The 22,741-nt window shown below is 39.0% G+C and overlaps 1 protein-coding gene across 1 annotated transcript in view; it reads left to right on the top strand.

The window, feature by feature from the left end:
* The window catches only part of ADAMTS18 (ADAM metallopeptidase with thrombospondin type 1 motif, 18), a 78,140-nt gene that overhangs the window by 7,272 nt on the left and 48,127 nt on the right, over positions 1-22,741 (top strand). Inside the window, exon 3 of the mRNA XM_009586938.1 lies at positions 21,215-21,497. Within this exon, the coding sequence (XP_009585233.1) occupies positions 21,215-21,497 (283 nt within the window). The remainder of the gene's footprint in view (positions 1-21,214; positions 21,498-22,741) is intronic.

Raw genomic sequence — 22,741 nt, 5'->3', positions numbered from 1 at the left:
TTCTTATGCAGACAAACTCCCATCAAAATCAGTGAGCCAGACTGCTGGTAAAAGTACAAAATAATTGCCGTTCGCAATGAGGTTCCTTTAGAAACCTGCAGCTGTAAAAATAGGACAAAATTTGGCCCAGTGGGACCTTGAAGAGAAACTAAGTACAGAACTGGTGATTTGACTCATTCTCAAAACTATTTTTAGTCCATCCACAAGTCAATATACAAATCCTACGTTTTCTGCCATTACACCAGCACAACATGAACAGCATCTGGCATAGGAGTTCTTTGACTTTCTTTATATTCACACCATTACATCTCCATCCTTTATAAAATACAAACTCTGTTTTACAGGATCATCATTTTGTCCACTCTTTTGATGGACATTTTGCCATTATTCACTCCGTAATATGGTAAAGATGAAAATAAGAAAAATCTTTACAGGAAAATGAGGTGACAATGGGAAGAAGCCATATTCTTGAAGATATTTTAAATTATACTAGACAAATACAAGACACTGTTTCTGTTCTCAGCCTTGAATTGACTATTGATGGGGAATGAATTGTGTGATTGGATTATTGATTGCCCTTCTCCATATCTGTCTGATAAGCTTTCTGTTTAGTTCTGCAAGACAAAGACAGTGTTATCCCAGGCATTTTGACCCTATTGATTCCTGATGGGTAAGAAATGGAATTAAAGAGGATCAATGATGGAGAAATAATCTGCTTCCGCTGCACAGGAAAAGTAATAGAAGTTGCATTTTTTCCAGGTTTTATACTAAAAAACCTGGAACCCTTTAACATACATAGAGGAAATACTGTGTCACTGAGAGCACTTTGGCTCCATCAGCCTGAACACGGTGGGCTGTGGACGTAGAACAGCTTGCAAGAGTGCCCACACGAGCTGGTCCTCTCAGTCATTTTTGCCTGCTCCATTATTGCTCAGCTGGCAGTAGGAGCATGGAAATTGTTCGTCTGTGTATTTCAAACCAAACTTCAGGCTGTTGCGAGCACTGCTGCTGGCACGCTTAAAGCAGCTCCAGAAACAGGGAGCCGTCCATTTGTACATAGATAGGCAGTTCATCCTGGCCTTTCTTGTTAAGCAGTAGACTTATCATAACTTCTAAAGGAATTAGTAGACTATCTATACTTGAAACATCAGCATTTTTCTTGCTGTAGCAAAGTCTTTCCACAAAGCTTAGTTCCCACACTTTCCCTAGTCCATTAGAGAGAAGCTTATAGTCAAATGCCCTCATAAGGGTCAGGAGAGGATGACCTGTCTGCACAGACTTGACCTCTTCATAACAGGGTGTCTTTGATGTAAATGAGGATTTTTATTTTAAGCGCCACTATTTTCATTTGGACCATACCATCTCTGCTGCCGAGATGCAACATATTCTCTTCTGCACAGCTGAGAACTGCTGAACATCTAAAATATTTCTCTTTTTAGAGGCAGACTCTAAAAACTAATAGCAGCTTTCAGTCACTAATAATTAACCTAAACAAGGTTTTATTTCTGTCTTTTTCCCCTTCTTCCTCCACTTCAGAAGTGTTTGAGGAAGATACCAGGTTTGCAGACCTGGAGTGTAAAGGCTTTTGTTTACCCAAAACACAATGACAGTCTGTGAAACTGTAGTTCAAGTCCAACTCAAGCAGCCCACTCCTAGAGCTCTGTGCCTGACACACAGCAGTAGAGTGAGTGGAAAGTACAGGAGTATTTTGGTTGTGCCCTGGCGCTGCTGCAGAGTCCACTTAATTTGAGTAAACGGTGGTATCAAAACTGTTCTTAAACATTTTTTTTTTCTCCTAAGCTTACGCCCTCCTTAGCCTCTCTGCAAAACCAGTGCCCTGATTATGATGACAGCTTTGTGATTTGCACACTTGTACTCAGTTGGGAACTTGACTTTGATTCAACGTAGGCTGCCCAGTCATAACCAGTCTGGATGATCACTGGGAGTTTGTTACCGTCTCCATAAATCCCTCAGTCATTTTGGCACCTACAGTTTTTGTTTGTCACAGTTATGTTTAAGTCTACAAGGTATTCAAGACAATGTTTTCTAATTTGCAACTTTTTAGGGAAGGGTTTGTGTTTCTGATACACAGCATGTCCCATACTCTTCTTAAGAGATGGTAGTTTGATCACTGGGACTGCTGTCCAGTACTGCGAACAGTGAGAGAAGGACAGAGGTCTAAAGACTGTTCTCAATGTCTATGGCCTTGAAATTTGCAGCCCATGGATGGGGGCAAGACAAAAGCTGGGGCCATGCTAGACGAAAGTATCCAGAACTGTGATGCCAATAATATATTGGTCAATTCTTTAAGACAATTTCAAAGCTATTTGCATCTGATTTCATTCTCTCCTGAGCATGAGTATTGTTGCTGACTTACAGATTTATAGCTTTCTAGGGATTTTCTAGAAAATACCTGCTTTCTCTTTTTGGAAGTTGCAGTGACTGGTGATAACCTGACAGCAGCCCCAATAAAGTCAGCAGCCTTTTTAGTCATCAGAAGTGTTCCCTCTGACTTGACTCCTGACTACATACAGAAGCTGTTAGCTCTGTGTGCCTCATTTTGTAATGGTCTCCTCTCAGTGAGCTGGCAGGAGAGGGGTTAAACTTAGTCATCTCTGTGGTGAGAGCTAGCAGTGGACCTACAGTGAGTTATATCAGCTGAAGCTCAGACTTCAGTATCTTTTTTCTAAAAACCACTCATTTTGTGTTAGGAAGGCTCTGACTAGCCCTTAAATGGTATCTGAATTGAACTTTAATGGATAATTACATTACAAACAAGGTTTTCCTCTGTCTTTTTGATCATGTCACTGGGAGCAGAAATGTTGGTTCTTTCTTGCCTTTTCTTATCCCTTTTTAATCCTAATTCTGTTGCTGCAGGTCTACCATAAATTACAGTATGCTAAAGGAATTTCCTATTGATTTGCTCTGACAGTGATTTGACCAGCTATGTGAATAGCTGATGGAAGCAAAACTTATCTTTGGTTCAGACAGTAGTGCATTGACTAAAGCTTCGAGGTAAACATTTACAGAAGAAACCTGAAATCATAATGCCTTGCAACTCAGCACAATTTACAAACATGTATTAATTAAGCTTCAGTACTGGCTTTACTGTGTGTTAGAGGAGGACAGCATCCTAGCTCATAATAGGTTGACATCAGTAACCTTTCATTGTTTATCATGCTCGGAAGTCACTAAGAATGAGGGTGAAGAAATGTCAAATAATCAGGTCATATGCAAGTGAATGAGTCTTGATGGTTGAAGCTCAGTACCGTGGGAACCATTATTGTCCAGAGTAATTTCTGGAACATGCAAGTTAATTTCTTTTTTACAATGTTAGTTCATAAGCTAGGGAAATCTACAAACAAGTTGTACAGTCAGATGAAAATCCTTTTCCTGAATCTCATATGTGGCTGCCCAGCTAGTTGCTGCCAAAAAATAGTAAAAGAAAAAAGTTTGATGGCAAAGATAGTAGGTCTTGAAGTTATTCTTACTGCAATAACAAGGCCCAGCACAAACCTGCTTAATAGAAGAGGAAGCTGAGGCAATAAAGTGATATTTACTTGCACAGACAATAGGGCGTTGCCTTTTCACTCTTCTGTGGCATTAGCATTTCTAGCTGCCCCACTATGTACACAGCACACTCATGGCTTTATTCTTTGAGGACTGGATTCTTGCTGTTCACAGTGGGATCACTTGAATGCTTGTGCCTGCCTGCCTAATATATGTTAATTGAAGGACTTTTGTGTCTCAACATCTTTATTAATATTAATGGAATGAGATTTTTAATGGACCTATACAAAATATGCTTGACCTAGCTTGAGCCCTCACATTTGTTTTTATACTCTGTAGCACAGTGTGGCTTCCAACTAATTTAAGAACGTAATATTCTATTCTGTGGCAGAATACACAAACTAATGAAACATGGATTACTCTTCAGATCTGCAGTTTCTTTGCCATGAGATATAAAATTTATATAACACCAGAATATATATTTTTTTTTAAAATAATGAAATTAAAAGCAGATTTGCTTTTTCTTCATGCATATTATTGTACTTCAGTGAAAAGAGTGAGCATTTAAAAACAATTCTATCTTGAGCAGGCTTGTCTTATGCCACACACTCATTCTTTTTTTAGGAAGAAGTCATCAAAACAGTGAGTCTTAAAATTAGGCTAGACTAAACCCCAATAAATATTTCAAGTTAACATTGTAATTAAAGTATAAGCTGGTCATAGTAAGGGGTAGGTATAAATGCTGTAACACGGTGTTGGAGAAGAAAGTTTAAACTTCTCTAAAAATGTGGCTACCCAGTTTCATTTCTTGTTAACACTTGACAGAAAGATATGCTATTTGTTTTGGTAGATGCAAGTATAAACTAAAGATTAAAATACCAATCTTGGGCTAGGGCCGAGATGAAGTTTTTGCAGCCCACTGTGGATGATTACAGTATGGACAAGAAAAATGCTTCTGTCACTTTTGCACTTTTTTGCTACTTTTTCTGACAAAGGATCATTCCTTATAGTCCGCTCTATGTTACATTGTTTGCAATGGATGTCTGGTCGCTGTAGAGATCAGCCTACCACAACAGTATCTCCAGCCTCCAGGTTTTTTTTTCTGTTTGCTGGCTTCTCTTCGTGCTAGAAGCCATGCTGAAGGCCGTATGGATATTTTTTGCGCTCCCAAAATCAGATTGTTATCCTGCTTCTAGCAGCAAAAGCTTGAGCAAAGGGGCGGAAAAAGGTCAATTTCCAGGCTGAGACACAAGTGAGCAGCTGACGTCTACTGATTCCTACAGCACAATACCGTCCACTCTCATTGACAGGTTTTTGCTGGTTTATGGGCCTCATCTAAAGCTTGTAGTGAGTATAAAGTTTTATGCTGTCTGCTTTGGATCAGAACCTGGCCTCAGGAGAGTTCTCTTTTCTTCCTCCCTACATCATCTTGGCCCTTGAGTCAAGAGGCACACCATTTCTTTGGGAAGCATTACTACAATTATTATTTGGTTTAGAAAGACATTTTGCAAATGGGAAGTACCACTGGCTCATCAAGAAAGTAAACCATGTCCTTTTCGACTGGCAGACCCCAAAACACGTCTTGTAAATAATCCAAGGTGGTGCTGTATAATCAGATTTCACTGAATAAGAAGTGAGATGGAGGAAAACAGCCTACTTGAAGGGCAAAGAAACCCATCTGCGGACTGACCCTAGGCTGTTCTCATAGACCACTCGGACTAGTAACAGCCAGGAGTGAAATGAAGCAGGAGTTCAGGCAGTTTCCCAGAGAACCAGCTGCTCCTACTGCTGCTGGAAAATGCACTGAAGTGCTTGGCATCTTGTGCCTACAGCTGCCAGATACGTTTCAGTGTACTAATGCCGACTGTTTTCATTCTGCTATGCTACCAGAGTATTATGACAATGAAGGAGTAAAGGAAGCACAATGGCCACCAAAAAATACGAAGTCAAGAGTAAATGTAAAGAGATTACGTGGCCTAATCCCAATCAAGTCCTGATAAAGTCAAGTCTGGTGTTGGGAGTAAAAGAGGAAGTAGCTTTTGAGGCTTGTTTCCCTTGTTAGACAGGAGATGGACTTCACAGTTTTTGATCTACAAAAATGTGCAAGGATATTATCACTTGTCGTCCTGGGAACACCTGTAGAAGGCTTCATTCATCTTCTGCTCTTGATAGGAGCGCCGAGTAATTGCAGAGAGGAGAACATGTTACAGGAATAGTTAATTGATTCCTCTGATTCCTGTGATTCCTCTGCCTACCAGAGAGTCCTGGGTGGTCATTTTAACTGCCTGAGGCACAGAAGAGTCCTGTGGGTCTCACTTGATGAAGGTCATGCATGAACCCAAATACAGGGTGGGAGCCATGACAGAACAGCACACAGTTGGTGCCATGTGTCATTGAACATCAGGCTAATGGTATGGTGACAAAGGCTTGCTTTCTCCATCAGCCTGTGTGAGAGATGAAATACCAATGAAAGGACAACTTGGACCGGAAGCCGGATTGGAAAGAGAGACTGATAGATTACCATAGACAGTTGAAGCAGGGATCAAAAATGTGCCAGACTTTGGTCTCCGCCTGTGAATATTGCACCCATGCTATTTACAGGTTCTCAGCCTTTGAGTTACAGTGCCATGAGAAGTTTATTTTTGTTGTAATTTTCCAAGCATTTTTTGAAAACTAGCTTTCTGGTGTTCAGAATAGCACCACAACACTAAATTAGTTGGAAATAGCTTGAGGGCTGAGAGAATAGTATATTGTTTTTGTTGTGGCTGTTCACATCATTTTAAAGATTACAGTTTGGGAAAGTCAGGAACACGCTCTAATGTGAGAAACAAAACAGAAGGAAATGTTACTCACGCAGAATGAAGGTCTGTCTTCTGCAAACTAGCATTTGTGCATAGCAAAGGTCACTCTACCTCCACAGCCCTACTTCTGTGTTAGGTTTAACAGAAGAAGATGTGGAGCATTTCCTCATGGGGCTATGTTTCCTGCTCACCATCAGCCTGCTTTGAATGGTGCCCATGTGCTCCAAAATACCGCTAAGGATATGCCACTTGCCCTTAATGACAGCTTAGCCTCTGGACTTGACTTTTTGCATTTTGCTTGCCAAAAAAAAGGAAGAGAAATTTATATATACATACATATCTATACCAATGCACTGAATTGGTGCCAATCCTTTAATCTTGATTTTACAAAGGACAGTGCAACTCAGTGTCCATTGTGAAATATTAGTATATTTGTATTTCCATAAAGTTGCACAAGGCAATGCTCTTTACAGCTGTTGTCTCTTCTGCCTTTCGATAACTATATTATGTGCTAGCAAAATAATAATTATAATTTAAATCACTACCTTTGTGTTTCTTCCAGGAAGCAACTTAAATTTTAAAGAGAAGGTTGATGTGATTTGTCTCTGATTTTTGTAGCGACTGGGTGCATGTAGGGTTATTGCAAAAAATGATAATGTAGAGGATGTATATCAGTCTTGCACGACTTCTATCATTAAAGGAATCGTTAAAGGAATAAGTCACTATAAGTCTGTAAATCATCTTATAAAATTTATTTACTCTTGAAAAAAAATCAGATTTATTTTGGATTGGTGAAATTTGTGAGAATTGGTAACAGTATAAATAATCTGAAAAAATATGGAAGTTCAGTGTCCTATTCTAGTCCTTTTGAGGAGTTCAGTCGAGTTTATAAAGAGAAGCCCTGGACAGGGGTGATCAAATGTGGAATCTTGGGCTGAAACTATTCCAACAGGATGGGGAGTGTAGTTTAAACCCTCTCTTATCTTACCAGAGTTCTTGTGCATGCTAGCTCTCCACAGCAAGATGTTTGATTGATTCATAGCAACTGATGGGCAGTTTAAAATTACAAAGCTTTCAATTTCCTTGTTCCTGACAGATAAAGAGGGTGGGCATTTCCTGATTATATGGTATACATTCAAAATATTTAAGTTCCCTATGGTGCTATTTGTGACTAATTTACTTCCATAGCACATTAAGACTGCTGGTTTTATGCTGTGGGAGGAGTGTATAGTGTAACATGCTGTGAAGAGAGGAAATGTTTCACAACAAGAGGTCCTTCTGGCTTTTCCTCTGTTTATGTTACCACCTGGAAAGAAGAAAAGGTGGAGTAAATGACTGATGATCCAGATGGGTTGCATGAACAGTCACATCTTTTGTCACGACACATTAAGCTGGGCAAATTCACACTGAGAGTGGCAGGATTGCACTTTAACTCTTGGAAGCACATATAATCTTATGTAGGAAAATGTGTAGGCACAAATAGGGCTTGACTACCTTCATGCCAGTAGTCTTTTGGCAGGCAGTGCCCCTTTAGTGGCCACTGGGCAGCCAGATAATTTTGGGCAAAAGTCAGGGATACACTAATGTGAGGGACAGGGCTTGAGGACAGGCTCTAGCAGAGAAGTTAGAATCTGAGAATGATAAATCAGTGGCTGTGCAAGTGACACAGAGCTTCAGAGACACTCAGAATGGGAGGACCACATTTTTCACTTTTCGTGTTCACTTTTCTAATTCTTGCCTATGAAAGTAGACAAATTATCTCTTGTTTATGGGAGTTGGTGTGTTTTAACACACTACTTATTTGACTTATGCAGCACTTCTCAGCACACCAAGCGTATCCCGATTTCTAAGTAAGGGCTCAAGATACCACAGAAGCTAAGCTGTGCAGCACTTCCCTCAAGTTATGCCTGAAGTCCACAGAGAGCAGCTGCTGGCTGTGGTGTGGCATGGTGCGAACTCAAGTCGTGTTCTGTGGTGTCAGGATGAAGCAGAGAGCACACGCAGGCCCTGGGACTAGGAACTACGGATGAGATTGAAGTGTCTGTAACACTCTCACACTTCCCTGATGTCCCAGAGCCTCTGTGACCCTGACAGCACATTCCTCTTCTTGGAGCTTTTTTCTTAACCTATGCTTAACCTGACCTTTGCTTAACCTACTGTTCAGTAGATTCATTGCAGAAAGAAGGTCAGGCTGCTTAGGAAATTTTGCCTCTTAAATCTTCTGCTGATTTTTTTTTACCATCCTTTTATAACTTTGCAGCATGCTGAGCTGTCAACAAATTCCATATAATTGTATCTCCCTTGACTTTAGTGCGTTTTTATTTCAATAAGAAAGCCTATAGTGTTTAACATAGTGGCAACATCTGTGGCAATAGATTTGTAGATTCTTGGACCAGTTTAATACAAAGAATATCTCAGAAGAAAAAGTTGCTTTCAGGCACAACCTTCCCTTTGTCACTTTATCTTTCATATTTCCTGAGAACTCAGAGATCATCACAGGGTTACTTAGATCTTTGGTTCTCCACAGACTATATTTTGAGAGCCTAATATGTAAGGTAGTGCACTGAAAATGCTCTACTGTACAAATGCTTTCATGAAGAAATGCTACTCACTTGCTTGAAAATCATAGCAAATGGTGCTTGCTGACACAGGAATCAAAGGCCTCCCTTCTTGGATCACTTTCTGTCAGACTCTGTAGAAATTGGAACCTTTATGTACTCTCCTCAGCTTCTTCTTTGTCCTCTGTTCTTATTTCTGATTCTCAGAGATGCATAACAGAACTGATTTCTTAATGAAAAGACATAAGTAAATGCTCCCACACCATCTTTCATAGTTTTCTTAAGACTCATCCCTGCTAAAAAGTCACATAATTCACAGGCTTATACTGAAGTCTGCTTATGGTAAAATCAGTGTAACCTTTCATGACCAGTTTAGTTCTGCAGGCCTGTTCAGTAAGTACAAGTCAAACACGGATCTGAATACCTGGGAACTGTTGTCTTAACACTCCAAATACTGGTTTAGACTTGTATGTTGTACTCTGACCCTGTCAGTAGACAGGATGTCAGGAGATGTAAATTGATGTATTGGGTTGAAGAATGGATTTACCTCACTTTATGCTGAAAATCTGGACAAATACAAAGGTAATATTACTGTTTCCATTTTAAGAAGACAGTTATGGCATGATGTTTTATTTCATACCAAACCAGGACCTCTTTGTGGCAGTTTTTGCATGTGATCACAGTTTTTTCTACTGCAGAGGTTTCTGTAGTTAGAAAATTGTACTGAAAATTATTTCTCATCAAATTTTCATTTATAATAGTATTAAAAAATTTCCTAGTCTGGGACAAATCCACCCAGGTTTCCTGCTTTTAATTTCAGTGCAGTTACACCAGCGAAGAAGTTATAGCATGCTCACCTTTATGCATCATTCCCTTAAAATAGAAACATAGGCTAATTTGTGGGAGAGAGGAGTGTGAATGAGTGTGCACAGTTTTGAAGGAGGACAGGGATCAGTGTGGAATGTCGAAGCACTGCTGATTGGTAGCATTTGGCCACAAGTAGGAAAACCAAGAATCTTTGGAACCATGTTATACTTGGCAATATAATATTGTGAAGGCAGGTTTTACGGCTGTAAATGAGGCTACAAATATGAGGCTTTTTCATGATGTAGAATATAGATGTAAGTTACTACATTTATCTTAGCAAATAACTCACTTCTTATTCAAATGCCCATTGTAAACTAAGATCTGGATGCTAAGGATGTTTGTATGGTTATCTAAATGTTACATGGAGTTGCCATTGTACAGGTTTCTTAATGTTGTGAAAAACTGAGAAAATTGTGAGGTCTTATTTTAAATCAGTGGATCTTTGGGATGATGCTGCCCTGTATTTCAGGTTTAATAGTATGAATTGCACTCAAGGTTTTACTGATTTGCCATTTCTTGGAAAAAATTGTTATTCGGACATACCTAGGCTGCTGTCCTGTTTCAAAGAGGTGATTACAGCAGAAGAAGAGCAGATGAAATTTATTATTTCCTGCTCCTCCTTTCACAGTGATGCTATGTAATCACACTTTCTCTATAGGCATCTGTAAAGTAGAAAGCGTTATAGCAAGGGAATTCCTAGTTATGAGCAAACGTATCAACCTTCTCAGACTCCAGTGAATGTGACTGCATATTTCTGGGTCACTTACCGTGTAGCATTGTTGTTCCTGTGAGTGGGGTCACACGGCAGAAGCCCATCCAGTGATGTGATGAGGAACAGATCATGGGCAGAGCCAAGTTTGAGGAATGTGTCTTTGAACAGGGCACTTGCCAGCATGGAGCCCTGCTAGGATGCACATACCTAGCTATGCTGTGACCTTCTGTGCTGAGTGCAACTGGTCACTGGATCATAGCTCAAGCTACTGAGTGACATCCTGAAGGCTGGAGCTGCAGCTTATAGTGAGGAACATGGAGGCATTTTGATAGAACAACTCAACTGGGGTAAAATGTGAGCCTTTACAAGTCTCTCTTGAGCATTTACTGGGTTGATTACAAAACCCTGCCTATAAAACTGAGAAATAAGGAACAGAGAAGCTGAATTGCTGAAGAACTGAGAGTTTAATCCAGATAACCCAGGCGCCAGCCTAACATTCTCACTCTTGGGCCATCTTTGCTTCTTGTTTTCCATTCCCTTAATGGCCTAAGCTCTTTTGTTCCCCTCCCTTTCTCCTTCCCACATAGATATTTCAACATATGTATACGTCTGTGGATGTGGAATATCAGCAAAGCTGATACTTCGCTCCCTACAGAGTTCCTTATGACCAGTCTCTCATGGAACTAATCCATAGCAATGTATGTTCCAACAAGGAAAATTTAAAGGTTGGGAACCACTGACCTAACTTCTTAGTAAGCAATACAGCTGGCAATCAGATGTAACCCGAGCTCCTCGTTATTGGAGATGCCTGAGCTATTCATAGCAAAGTAAAATTGCTATGGGAATTGAGCTGGATTTATTTTGTTTGAATGCAAATTATCGCAGGTCAGACAGGCTCAGATCTTCTGCCCCCTCCAATTCATTTGCATCAGCTCTGCCAGGCTGAAGCTTTTATCTGGAGGATCTTCGCTGGGGAAAAGCCGGTATGGGTAATGAACCGCCGATGTCTAGAGTATTTGCTTTGGGGCTTTGATGCAGTCAGTGTAAGTCACTCTGAAGCCAAGACCTCTGAACAGAGAGAAGGGCCTACCATCAGCTAGCCCTATGTGGTGTCCCAGTGCATTGGGTAAGTGTCTCTCTCTATTGGCTGCAACTTCAACAGGGTATCTTGTAAGGGAGAGGGAGTCTTTCAGGCTTGTCTGCCACTCTCACTCATGATATGAAATGTTCTTCTGAAAGGTCCAGCTGCCAAAGTCCCATCATCACAGGAAAAGCTGCGTTTTCACTAAAAAAAACCAAGTTTGATTCTAGTACACATGATCATAAAGGGTAAAAAAACCTCTTAAAAACTCAATTGAAAATGGTTCAAGAAATCAGAAAGAAAATAAACCACCAAAGCCCTTCGGCATTATTTTAAAAAATCTCATAATTTATAGTGTTGTTTCCTGCAAGGTCTGATTCATGGCTTTTAATGTTTGGAGTTGCATGTCTGATAGGGAGGAATGTTCCTGATCGGAAACACTCAGGCAAGCATCTGTTAATGCTAAGTACCTATGGAAAAGAATTTCCAAGTACTGATTTCAGTTATCTATCATCAGTTGTTTTTTTTAAGCTGTTCATTTTCTGTGTCACTATGCCCTAATCTTACTGGTTTTGCCTTTATCACAACTATAGGAGCAGAAGATTCATTAAGAAGGCATGCAGTTTCCCTAGAATATTAGTATATCTGAATTCCATCCACATAAAATCGATTAGCTGTACACAAAGGAGGAGGAAAATCTTGCCAGAACATTTTTATTGCACCTAATCCTTCGAGCAGCATGAATAATTCATAGCAAACCATCCTTAGGGTGAAATTCTGCCCTGTCCAAAGGCCTGTTAAAGATCTAGGCATCTTGAAGTCACATTTCAGAGATTTAAGAGGAACATAAATGGGGCTTTTATTTTGTGCTGTTACACAGAATGAGAGGACAGGGAGGGCTGCATTTTCTATGCTTCAAAATTTCCAAAAGGTAGACCTCCTTTCACACTTTAAGGATTCTCTTAAACTGTGCACTCAGTTACATGGGATGCTAGATTAGGGGACTAAGCTACCTTCTGAAGTCAGTTGTTCTGTTATTCTTGATGTGCGCTAAGTAACTAATCAACTGTAAGACAGCACATGACAAATAGTGGGCTCTTTTTAGGAAACGTGAAGCATAAATGCATTCATAAAACAATCCTGCTGTTTCCTGTTTGCTTTGTGATGGATTTCAGAACTGTCATAACTAATAAAATATCTAGATTTTATCTTACAGTTGCAGGGATTTGCTTAAACAGGCCATACCCAAGTGCTTGTACAGCTACCAATCCTAAATTCGTGCTGTTGGTTTTAGCTAATTGCTTTCCAGACCATTATAGCAAGCCAAAGAGCCATAATGATGGAATCATTAATGAAGTGATCTTGAGTGCAACTTGGTAAACCTTTGACACTTAACTTAAATATTATTAGTGTATAGTTATTGTCATAATGCTGTAGTTTACATTAGTATTTTTCTTCTGTTCATTTATCATGCCTACTTCTGTTTTTAAAAAAACAAAACAAAACATGAGAAATGAGGGAGCTCACGTACTGACAAGCAAGTATTTAATCTATGGCAAAGCAATCAAATTTGTGTTAGTTCTAGAATATCTCATTACCCTGCAATAAATACCAATTTAATACATTTAAATACCAATGTGACTGGTTCAATTACCTTAAGTGGAGGAACAAATAAGAATATTTCCTTATTTGCCATATGTTGACAGAGGATTGCATAAAGATGTTTTAAACAAGTTCAGTCAACTGCAGAAATACAAAGGCACTATTCAGAGATAACGCTGTCTTTGTTCATATAGGAATAATTAAAGACATACAATTTTGTTACCTGGTTTTAATAATTGCTGAATGTTCTGCATAGCACTTCTTTTGAGCAACCAAACAGAGCAGTCTTTCATGACTAACTCAGACTGGCAATTTAAACATTGTACTCTCCTTCTGTCAGATCCTCAGATAATAAAATGCTATATTGTTAAGAACTCTTAACATTTTACATTTGCAAGAAATCTATATTATGTTAGAAAACAGAATAAATTGAGTTATTTTTGTGAGTCACTTAGAATCTAAAGAAAAATGTGATCTGGTGCACAATTCTCAAGTCAGAATAGGCAACCAGTGATTCTAATGCTTCTTTCACGATAAAAATATTTTAGTGTATATAAAGGCCATTAACTTAACCTAAACATTTGCTGTGGTAAAGAGCCAGATATTCCAATCTGGTGAAAATCAGTAAAGGTCTGCTGAGGTTATTCTCATCAGCCACGGACCCAGTCCAATAAAACAGTACATTTGTACTTCCCTGACTCCGGGGTAGTCATCAGTAACTGCCCATGTACAGACTTGATACTTTTCTGAAGGATGGATGAATTTCTTTGGCAAACATAAAAGCTAGGGAAAAGTTTAGTTAACTTAAATTCTTTCTTTCATTTAGTGTGTTCGCATGCCTTTGTGCTGCCTGGTTTGGGATAGGATCAAAAATGAACATGCTCTGAGTTTTACTCGTGGGATTTCTGACTTCAATAATACATGTGTATTATTGGAAACCTCATGAGAGTCCATTCTCACTAGTTTCCCAGAACATTTTCTTTCCCAAATTGGTATAAACATGCTCTGGAAATGCTTGCAGAGACAACGTTCAGCTCAATGGGAGCTCCTGGATGCTTAACACTCTTTAAAAGTCAGTCATTTATTTAACAACCTGTGTATGGATTTAGGGTCCAGACCTTTCACTTTTTGTTGGAGAATCATGGATTGTGTCCCTGTCACTGTGTCTCAGAAGCTTGTTTAATTTACCCAGTGCTTCAGTAACATGGGCGCATCTGTGTGAAGTGCCCTTCTGAGGGGGATAGAAACAGCATGTGAAGGCAAAATACGCCTCAGCTCTGTTAGCTGCTGCTGTCCCCTTTGCAGTCACCACCCAGAAAAGGGGCTGTAGGTCATAGCAGAGAGGGAATGAACTTCTTTAATTACCATGATTTACTGCTATTGGTTTGGCTGTTTGCTCATGATGCTTCCCAAGGGTAAAGATATCTTTCACCTCAGCAACACTTTCTGCAATTCGGCTCCTTCCTTCTGCTTTGCCAGATATGTTGCTTGTCAGTTTTTCTACCTAATTTCACATCTTAATTTGCTCATTTTGATTATATTTTCCAGAGCACTGACATTTTGACCCTAACCTGAGAGGTGCTCAATAACCCATCTCTCAAAAAGTCAGTTAGTGATATCGGGTATCTACAATTCCAGGTCAGGCTGTACTATACTGCTGCCTATAATTCTTGGAAGTAGTTTAGCTTATGACTGTAGTAAGGTTATAGTCTCACATATTTTTCAGACTACCAATTTAACCCATCCCAAGAGATGAGTCTACTTCATTACACATTCTCTAAAGAAACAATAATTTATTTAGACTGCTTACATGATGCAGGATTGCTTTGAACAGCCTTGTACTAGTATTGGTTGAATATCCTTGCTTTGGAGGAAAGAGGAATCCATAAGATGAATGTTGGCAAACTTAACAGGACTTTATTCTTCCTGGGATCCCTTGGCATGTGTGAGAAAACTATATCTTTCCACCTTTTTTAAGGCTTGACCCAAACCCCATTCTAAACAGCTGGCACTTTTCCTGCTGCCTTGACAGGATTTTGTATCAGGCTGCTGGTATATGCACAGAGGACTGCCATCTCCACATGGGTTTCTCTGAGTATGCATTTGAAACGGATCTGAATTCTCTGTTGCTGTTCTCCAAGCTGCTGGCCGTGAACTAGATGTTACAAAGTACCATGTAGAAACATAAAAGTTATGCTGTGCTTGAGCTAATAATTCAGTCTCTTAGCAGCTACATTGCTTCTAGTTTGAGCTGGTTTGCCACCAGCTGCCTTGGAGCATGTGCAGAATGAATGGAGGACTGATCGCAAACGTGAAGATAATTTCTATACTTCGTGAAGGGACTACCATTATCCGCTTAAAACCTGAGGGAAGGACCTCATCTCCCCATCAGTCTGCAGTGGAATCTGAGCAGAGGTACAGGAGTTACGGGGAGACCTCTCCCTTCTTCTAGCACATGGTGCAGTATGTTGGTATTTGAAAATTGACATCTGCCCAATTCTAGAGGCCAGTCTGGGCCCAAATGCAACTTCTGGCTGTTGTCAGGTAGCTCTAAGTTGTGTGAAAGCTTCATGTTCTCTGGATCTCCATTGTACCCTCTTTCTGCTTCTAAGATGCTCATTATTCCAGTATGGGAAACGGTCTGGCAGACAAAATCCACAGGTGGGACATCTAAGCTAGGAAAGTCTCTCCTCCAGCAAGGGAATTCTTTGGTGGCGGAGATAGGTCTTTTGTGTTTCCTTTGTGGTGCCAAAGTGTCAGAGACATAGCAGAGCATCAGGGCAGAAAATAAGAGTTTGACTTTGATTAAAATGAACTGTAGCTAAGATAATTTCATGAGTTTTCACTGCAACGTGAATGAGTAAAGACTCCAATATGCTGTGACATAAGATGGTCCCAACAATATTGTGATGTGAATACTAGATATATAGGCATCTGTGACCTCAGATAATTTTAAATAACCAGCAACCTTAGTTCTTAGGTCATCTGTTCTTCTTATTCTTTATATTTCAGGGAAGTTCTTAATTTACATTTTTATTTGTTTTAAGTAGAACTAAAAACTGTACTTTATGTCTCTGTACTTTACGTGCTGTAACTCTTGTTAAGATGTGTTTGAATCAATGATTTGTGTTTTTTTAGGAGCTGGACAGTTGGGAAATAATACAACAGAAGTTTTGGATCAATGTCCACTGAAGTCTGTGGAAAGCTTTATGCCAATTTCAGTTGGCCTTTTGTCAAGTCTTTTAAAACTTTGCATGAATATTTGGAGCTATTTTAATGGGTGTGAAACTACATTTAACTCTTCCTTTTGACAGATTTTTCATCTTGAGTACATGCACACCCATCTAATGGTATAGACTTGCTTGATTTCTTTGGTCATTGTTTTAGCTGCTCTCAGTTTAGACACAGTGGTTTTTTGACACCTAATTTTATGTATATGCTCATAACACTGAATAAAGCATTCTGGATATAAGTAGTATTCCTCAGACAGTACATGCAAACTTTTTAGCACTTTATTTAGTTGAGATACTCCTGTCTTCATACAAACTGTAATTTAACTTTGCATCAGTCAGCATTAAGTAGTTATGTTTAGCAGAGACATTGCAGTTCATTTATTCATATGTTTTAATTCTCAGTTTCATTTCATTATGCTTCTTACCTCATTATTTGCATCTGGTTTATGAAACTCCTGTAACTTTAATATGCATATGGCCAAGCTATTGCCTTTAATTTAATTAGCATGTAATGAAAATGCCTTGTATGCAAGCAGAGAACCCACAGCCATGAGGCTTTTCTAGTTCAGAGCAGGGTTTATCTACTATCACAGAACTTAGCTTTCTTAAATTATAGGCAAGAAATACGAGTTCTGAAAATCCTTCACTCACTGTCACTGTTGTGTTTTTTATGGAGGGTCTGTTTTTTGGAGATGCTGAAACCTCAAAATGAATTAGGTTTACAGGCTGGTAAGCTGCCAAAGGCTTCTCTCAGTCTAAGAACACAGGGGGAGACAAATGGGAGCAGCTTTTGTGCTCTTCCAGTAAGAGGCCAATGAGACCTGTTAGAAACAGGTATGTTAGCATGTGACTCTCAAAACCATTCCATGTGAGTCTAAAATCAGTGGAAGATTTACCTGGTTTTGTATAGCTAAGATGAATTTCAATGGTTTAAAAAATTCTCCTTATTTTTCAGTTTATAAGCTAACTTCAATTGAAAAAAATCTTGAAGCAGATATTTTATTATCATTTCCCTTGTCCAGATTTCATTTTGAGATTCTTCCTCCTTTTGAAACACACCAAGAAAACAGAACAAGTGCCTTACCTTGGTGATAACACCCTGATACTGAGGAATTTCACAAAGACGTATTGGATCTGAAAATTCCTTTAGCCCAGAGCTAAGCAAACATTTCATAACAAATAACAAGTGGGAGGAATGTTGCCTTCTCATCTCTTCTCAACTTTCCTGCAAAGAAACTGCAAGTTCCTCTAATTTATTGATTCAGAATTATTTGCTAACCACACAGATCAACATACGTCCTTCAGTTTACTTTCTAATGGCATGGAATATCCCTTACAGAAGGATAGCAGATATGTGTTGTGAGGGAAGAACAAGAGAACGGCAAATTCCAACTGAGCAATCTCTTGGGTTTTCCTTCCCACCATGTTCTCACAATTACTGCTATTATTAGTGATAGCCACAGTGGGAGAGAGAGGGAATAGACAGGAGTCCCTGGACTTTTTCATGCTGTGTTGTCTAGACTTAGTAAGAATGTTAGGTTTTGTCATCCTGCTTCCTCTCATGGTGTTATAATTGCAGAGAATCTGAAATAAAAATGGAGTTTTGACCTATCTGACCCTCTCCTTGTTGGGTCCCAAACCCATCAAAGTTAATGGAAAGATATCCTTGAGTTCTGATTCAAGAAAATCACGTGTATACTTGAAGCTATGCTGGCAATAGGAAACCTAATGCATAAATTTCCATGACAGTTTGACAGTATTTGTTCATCTACTGAAGTGTTAGAGCTGGATAAACGTATTGCATCTAACTCAAAATTAGAGAGATATTTCACGTATTTGTAGAAAAAATTCCCTGAAACGCCTTTTTTTTAGCACTTACACTGCCCAGGAGTACACTAGCCAAAATCTGGCCTTCAAGACACTGGAATTCCTTGGCAGTGTAAAGTTAGAGAAGACCATTCTATGCTAGTATTCTGCCTCTGTGCTCTGGCATTTCTCAGCTGGTGTATTTCCCAGCCAACATGACCATAGCCGTAGGCCACTTTGCTTTACCTAGGGCTAAAATTCAAGAACCTGCAAGAAAAGTATCTGGCAGTTATTGCCCAATTGCCCCCTTTGCAGTGATCCAGAGGACTGCACCTCTGTCAGAAGCCACGTCAGCATTCTCAGCATTACTTTGGCATTCCCAAAGAGATTATTTTAATATGAATCCTTGAAACCATCCCATACCTGGAAGAAATGGAAAATGGTCTGTGATTGAATGAGTGTCCAGACTGCGCTGTGGCACTTCCCCTTTCTTCCTGACAACTTCATAAAACTAGATGTTATCAGAAAAGAAGGTATCTTTCATTCACACATAATTTTTCAATTTGGAGGATGTGTCTGATATAAAACCCAAAGGAAAGAAGTCTTATTGGAGATTTAGGGTCATTTCTGCTGGAAAAAAAGTGAATACATTTGTAAGGCACTCAGTCAGCTACAGTCTATGTAAAGGTGCAGCAATATACATGCAGTACAGGGCCCAGAATTCAGTACGCTCTCCCCCCAAATTCTCAGTCCACCATTATAATGTTAAATATAGAAATTACATTTGGGGCTGAAACTTGGTGTACATCAGGGACAGTTTCTTACAGGAAAATGTAGAAACCCCTTTGTTCCATATGGTTTGAATCATTTACAAAATGAATCCTACAGGAATAATTTCAGATGTGGAAACCTTTAAAATGAGGAAATAAAAACCAGATTCACTACATTTCTGTTTTCCAGCTGAAAAAAAAAATCATTTAGAAGTGCCCAGTTATCAGTGCACTCTAGTAGATGAAGATTGCCCCTCAAAACCACTTTTAAACTGTGTGATGACACTCATCATAAGGATTAAAATAATAGTCATCTTCTCTACAGGAAAGTACTTTGTCATGATCAAATGTGATCTGACATTTGAAATATGCCAACTTACTGCATTGAGCAGGCAAGTTAAATTCTTGTCAGTTATTTAAAGCCTGTCTCTTATTGACAGAGGCAATTTTAACCTTCATTTATAATGTTAAGTAGGTATAGGCTGAGATATGTAATTATGAATTCATGTTGAAGAAAGGAGGGGGGGCAAATTTTTAATCTGAATATTATCTATGTTTGTTTTCATATTATTTTTCAGGAGGCAATTAGACCCTCCCAGTTCATAATATGGAATCTCTTCTATTGTCAAAATTAAGATCACAGTATGATTTTATAAGCGCTATTATTAGGCCCCCATGAAAGATGCTTATATTGGGGAGTACTGCGAAGATACCTTTGATTTGGAAAGACAGAAGTGAATTTCCATGAAAAGGGCATGATGTATGACTATAGACGGTTGAGGCCCTGTATGTCTCTGATAAATCTTTTCAGCTGGAATAGACTTAAAGTCAATTTTAGCATTAGCCTACTAAATAGTTAAAGCTGTGAAGATTTCATATGTAACTTTCTATTTTCACTTGCTTTTCATTTTCTGTTGAGTTTTCCTCATGGGAAGCAGTTCTGAAAGTGCAGAAAATTCCACAAATCCTTAAGAAATACAGTGCTTACATTAGGCATTCAAACTGCTGTCCTTCTGATACCCTTGGCATTCGGGTCCTAGGAGGTTAGGCTAAAGAAAAGCATCCATTTCAGAAGGGAATAGGTGATACATGTCTAATATGTGCATTTTCAAAGAATACTTTTTGAGGAAGGAGGTGGAATCATGGTCTGGGAGGACTTAAGATGTCAGGCAAGATGGTTTGCAATTGACATTTGTTTGTCTGCACATATTTTTCTGAAGCATACGAGATATGTAGTCCTCGTGGGATGTCAATTTTGGCAGGAGGGTGTTGGCACATGGTAGAGCCTCACTGATCCAAACCAAAAATCTGTATCTAGTATTACATATATAATGTAATAGAATTACCTGATGAAACTTCTTCTTGGTTTTTGACTTGGTAAAAAGGAGTGTTTATTACAACATGTTTTACAAAACCAAGAAATGAAATAAAATCATAACTGATTAATGAGCTGCATGGAAATACTTCCTCAGTGCCACCCACATTTCCCTGGCCCTGATCCTGGAAACACTTCATCACATGTGCAGTTTTATGCACAGATACTATGTGAAAAATACAGTGTAGTTTTCCCATACTTATTTCTGTCTTTCAGGGATCCAAGAAGGAAAACAATCAGATAGTTGCTTTCACTGATCAGTTTTCTCTTGTAGGAGGGCATAAATTTTAAACTGCCTTCATGATGATTAAATTGCGGGGAGTTGATTACTGAATGATAGCACTAAAATGCTCAGATGCTTCAACTTCGTGCTGCTGTACCATAATGTGGTTACATTTCTACTTAGAGTAACCTTAAGTCTGGGATTCCTGTCTGGTAATACCTTTTTCTGAAAAAAACCTGAATCTTAATTCAAATATTTTGTTTTACTAATGTATGCATTTATTAGTAGTTGCATTTTCCAAAAGCATTTTCTTTTTATGTGAGACTGTATATCCTGTATACAAACACACATACAAACAAATCTATACTTTAATTATAATTAATTAATTATATTCCTTATGAAATTATTCATGGCACTGTGTGAAGGTGCTTTGCTGCCAGTCCCACAAAATTCTTGTTTTGTGTTACCAAATGTGAAACCTGGTCATCTCCAAAGTGAAACAATGCATACTTTAGTTGGGAAGACTATCTAGATTATATCTTGAGTAAATGTAATTTAGAGGAGCACATTTCCATCTGTCTGGGCTTTGAAGGGAGATCACTTTAAGAGCTAGCATGTTCTAGCTGTGAACCTTGACAGTCTTTTCTCTAATTTGTGGTGGTGTTTCTTTTTTTAGTCAGGTTTGATAAGGACACGGAAGATCGAGTTCCTTATATCTCCATTACCTCAGCAGCTAGCACAGGAGCACAACTACACATCACCTGCTGGACACCATCCTCATGTATTATATAAACGAACTGCAGAAGAGAAGGTGCACCGGTACACAGTAGAGTCCAATCCCAAATACTTTTCTTTTGGTCATCACAGAATTCACACTTCCCACAAGTATCATGCTCAAGCGAATGGTTACCACCATGGAAGGTTTCAAAAGCAACATTTTTGTGGACGTCGCAAGAAATGTATGTAAGGAAACTTTCTCTCCTTGTTTGAGATAGTGGCTCTTAGAGACTGTATGGTGATTCTGAGGTGTGGTTCATAGTCACCTTTGTGATGGAGGCATAATATTTTTAAATTACACGTTTCTAAAGTGAAATAGATATGAGAAACTTGATTATTCCTTTAAATTGATGTCATCGTCTGATTTATTAAGCTATCAGAATCACTGTTTAGTTTTCTTATTGTCTACCTAGATTAAAAGATCCCTTGCCTGATTTTTTTGACATTGACATAGTTTTCAGTAAGCAATTCTGTTTTAGATTGCTGCTTTTGCACAGTGATGGATGCCAAGTCCCTGAACTGCTCTCTGTTAGTTTGGGGATATATAACTAATTAAGCTTGAAGATGGAGAAAAAGTCTTCCAAATCATTGATTTCTGAGAGGACAGAGAGTAAGTCTTTCAGAACTCACCATTTGATAATGAAATTTTCAGCAACTGAGATCTTCAAAAAGAACCTCCCCTGTAAATTGTTTAAATAAGATTTTGGAGCCATCTCTTAAAAACCATATTGGAATATATTATCCTGCTAAGGTCTATTCTGAGTCCTTCATTAGGCCCTCAAATTGCAGAACATTTTAGAGCCCCCTTGGACCCTATATCTGTACTTACAGCATTCAGTTGATTCTTTTTGAAAGCTGAACTGCTTCTGAGCTGAGTTTCTTAATGAGGGTCTCCAGGACTGCACACAATATTGCAAACATTGTCTCAGTCCAGTTATATTCTTCCAACTTCCTACTAGAGTTCTGAGAAGATAAGCAGGTTCCTTTTTCAAAAGGTGTGTAAGGAAGGAGGGGAAGGAATGAGAAAGGAGGTAGTGGAAAAGGTGGCTGTCTGAAACTGAGGCCTATTTGAGGCCTGAAAACTGCTTATTAAAAATTGACGGCTTCTTCAAAAATCCTTCTCCCTAGATTTGAAAGCTAGACCTCAAATGCCAGATGCACAAGCCTATGATTCAACCTGTAAACATTTGCATTCTGATGCAATTCAAAACTACCTCATTACATACTCTCTTTTCCTTTTGTCTGGTTTTCCTACTGCCTGCTTCAGAGCAGAGGGTAATGGTGCTAAGTTAGCTCCTCTGCTTTACAGTGTTTTATTTTATTTGCATTGTTCACTGTGGTCTTGCGCCTTATTTACTGTACCCCCTGTGACTGCTTGTCCAAATTCAGAATTATTCATGTCCTCTTGAGCTTTTACATGGTGCTT

This window comes from Fulmarus glacialis, unplaced genomic scaffold (genome assembly GCF_000690835.1).
Source record: "Fulmarus glacialis isolate BGI_N327 unplaced genomic scaffold, ASM69083v1 scaffold6031, whole genome shotgun sequence".
NCBI classification, from domain to species: Eukaryota; Metazoa; Chordata; class Aves; order Procellariiformes; family Procellariidae; genus Fulmarus; species Fulmarus glacialis.
Note: the sequence above shows the minus strand (reverse complement) of the source record. Positions and strands in the feature narration are given on the sequence as shown.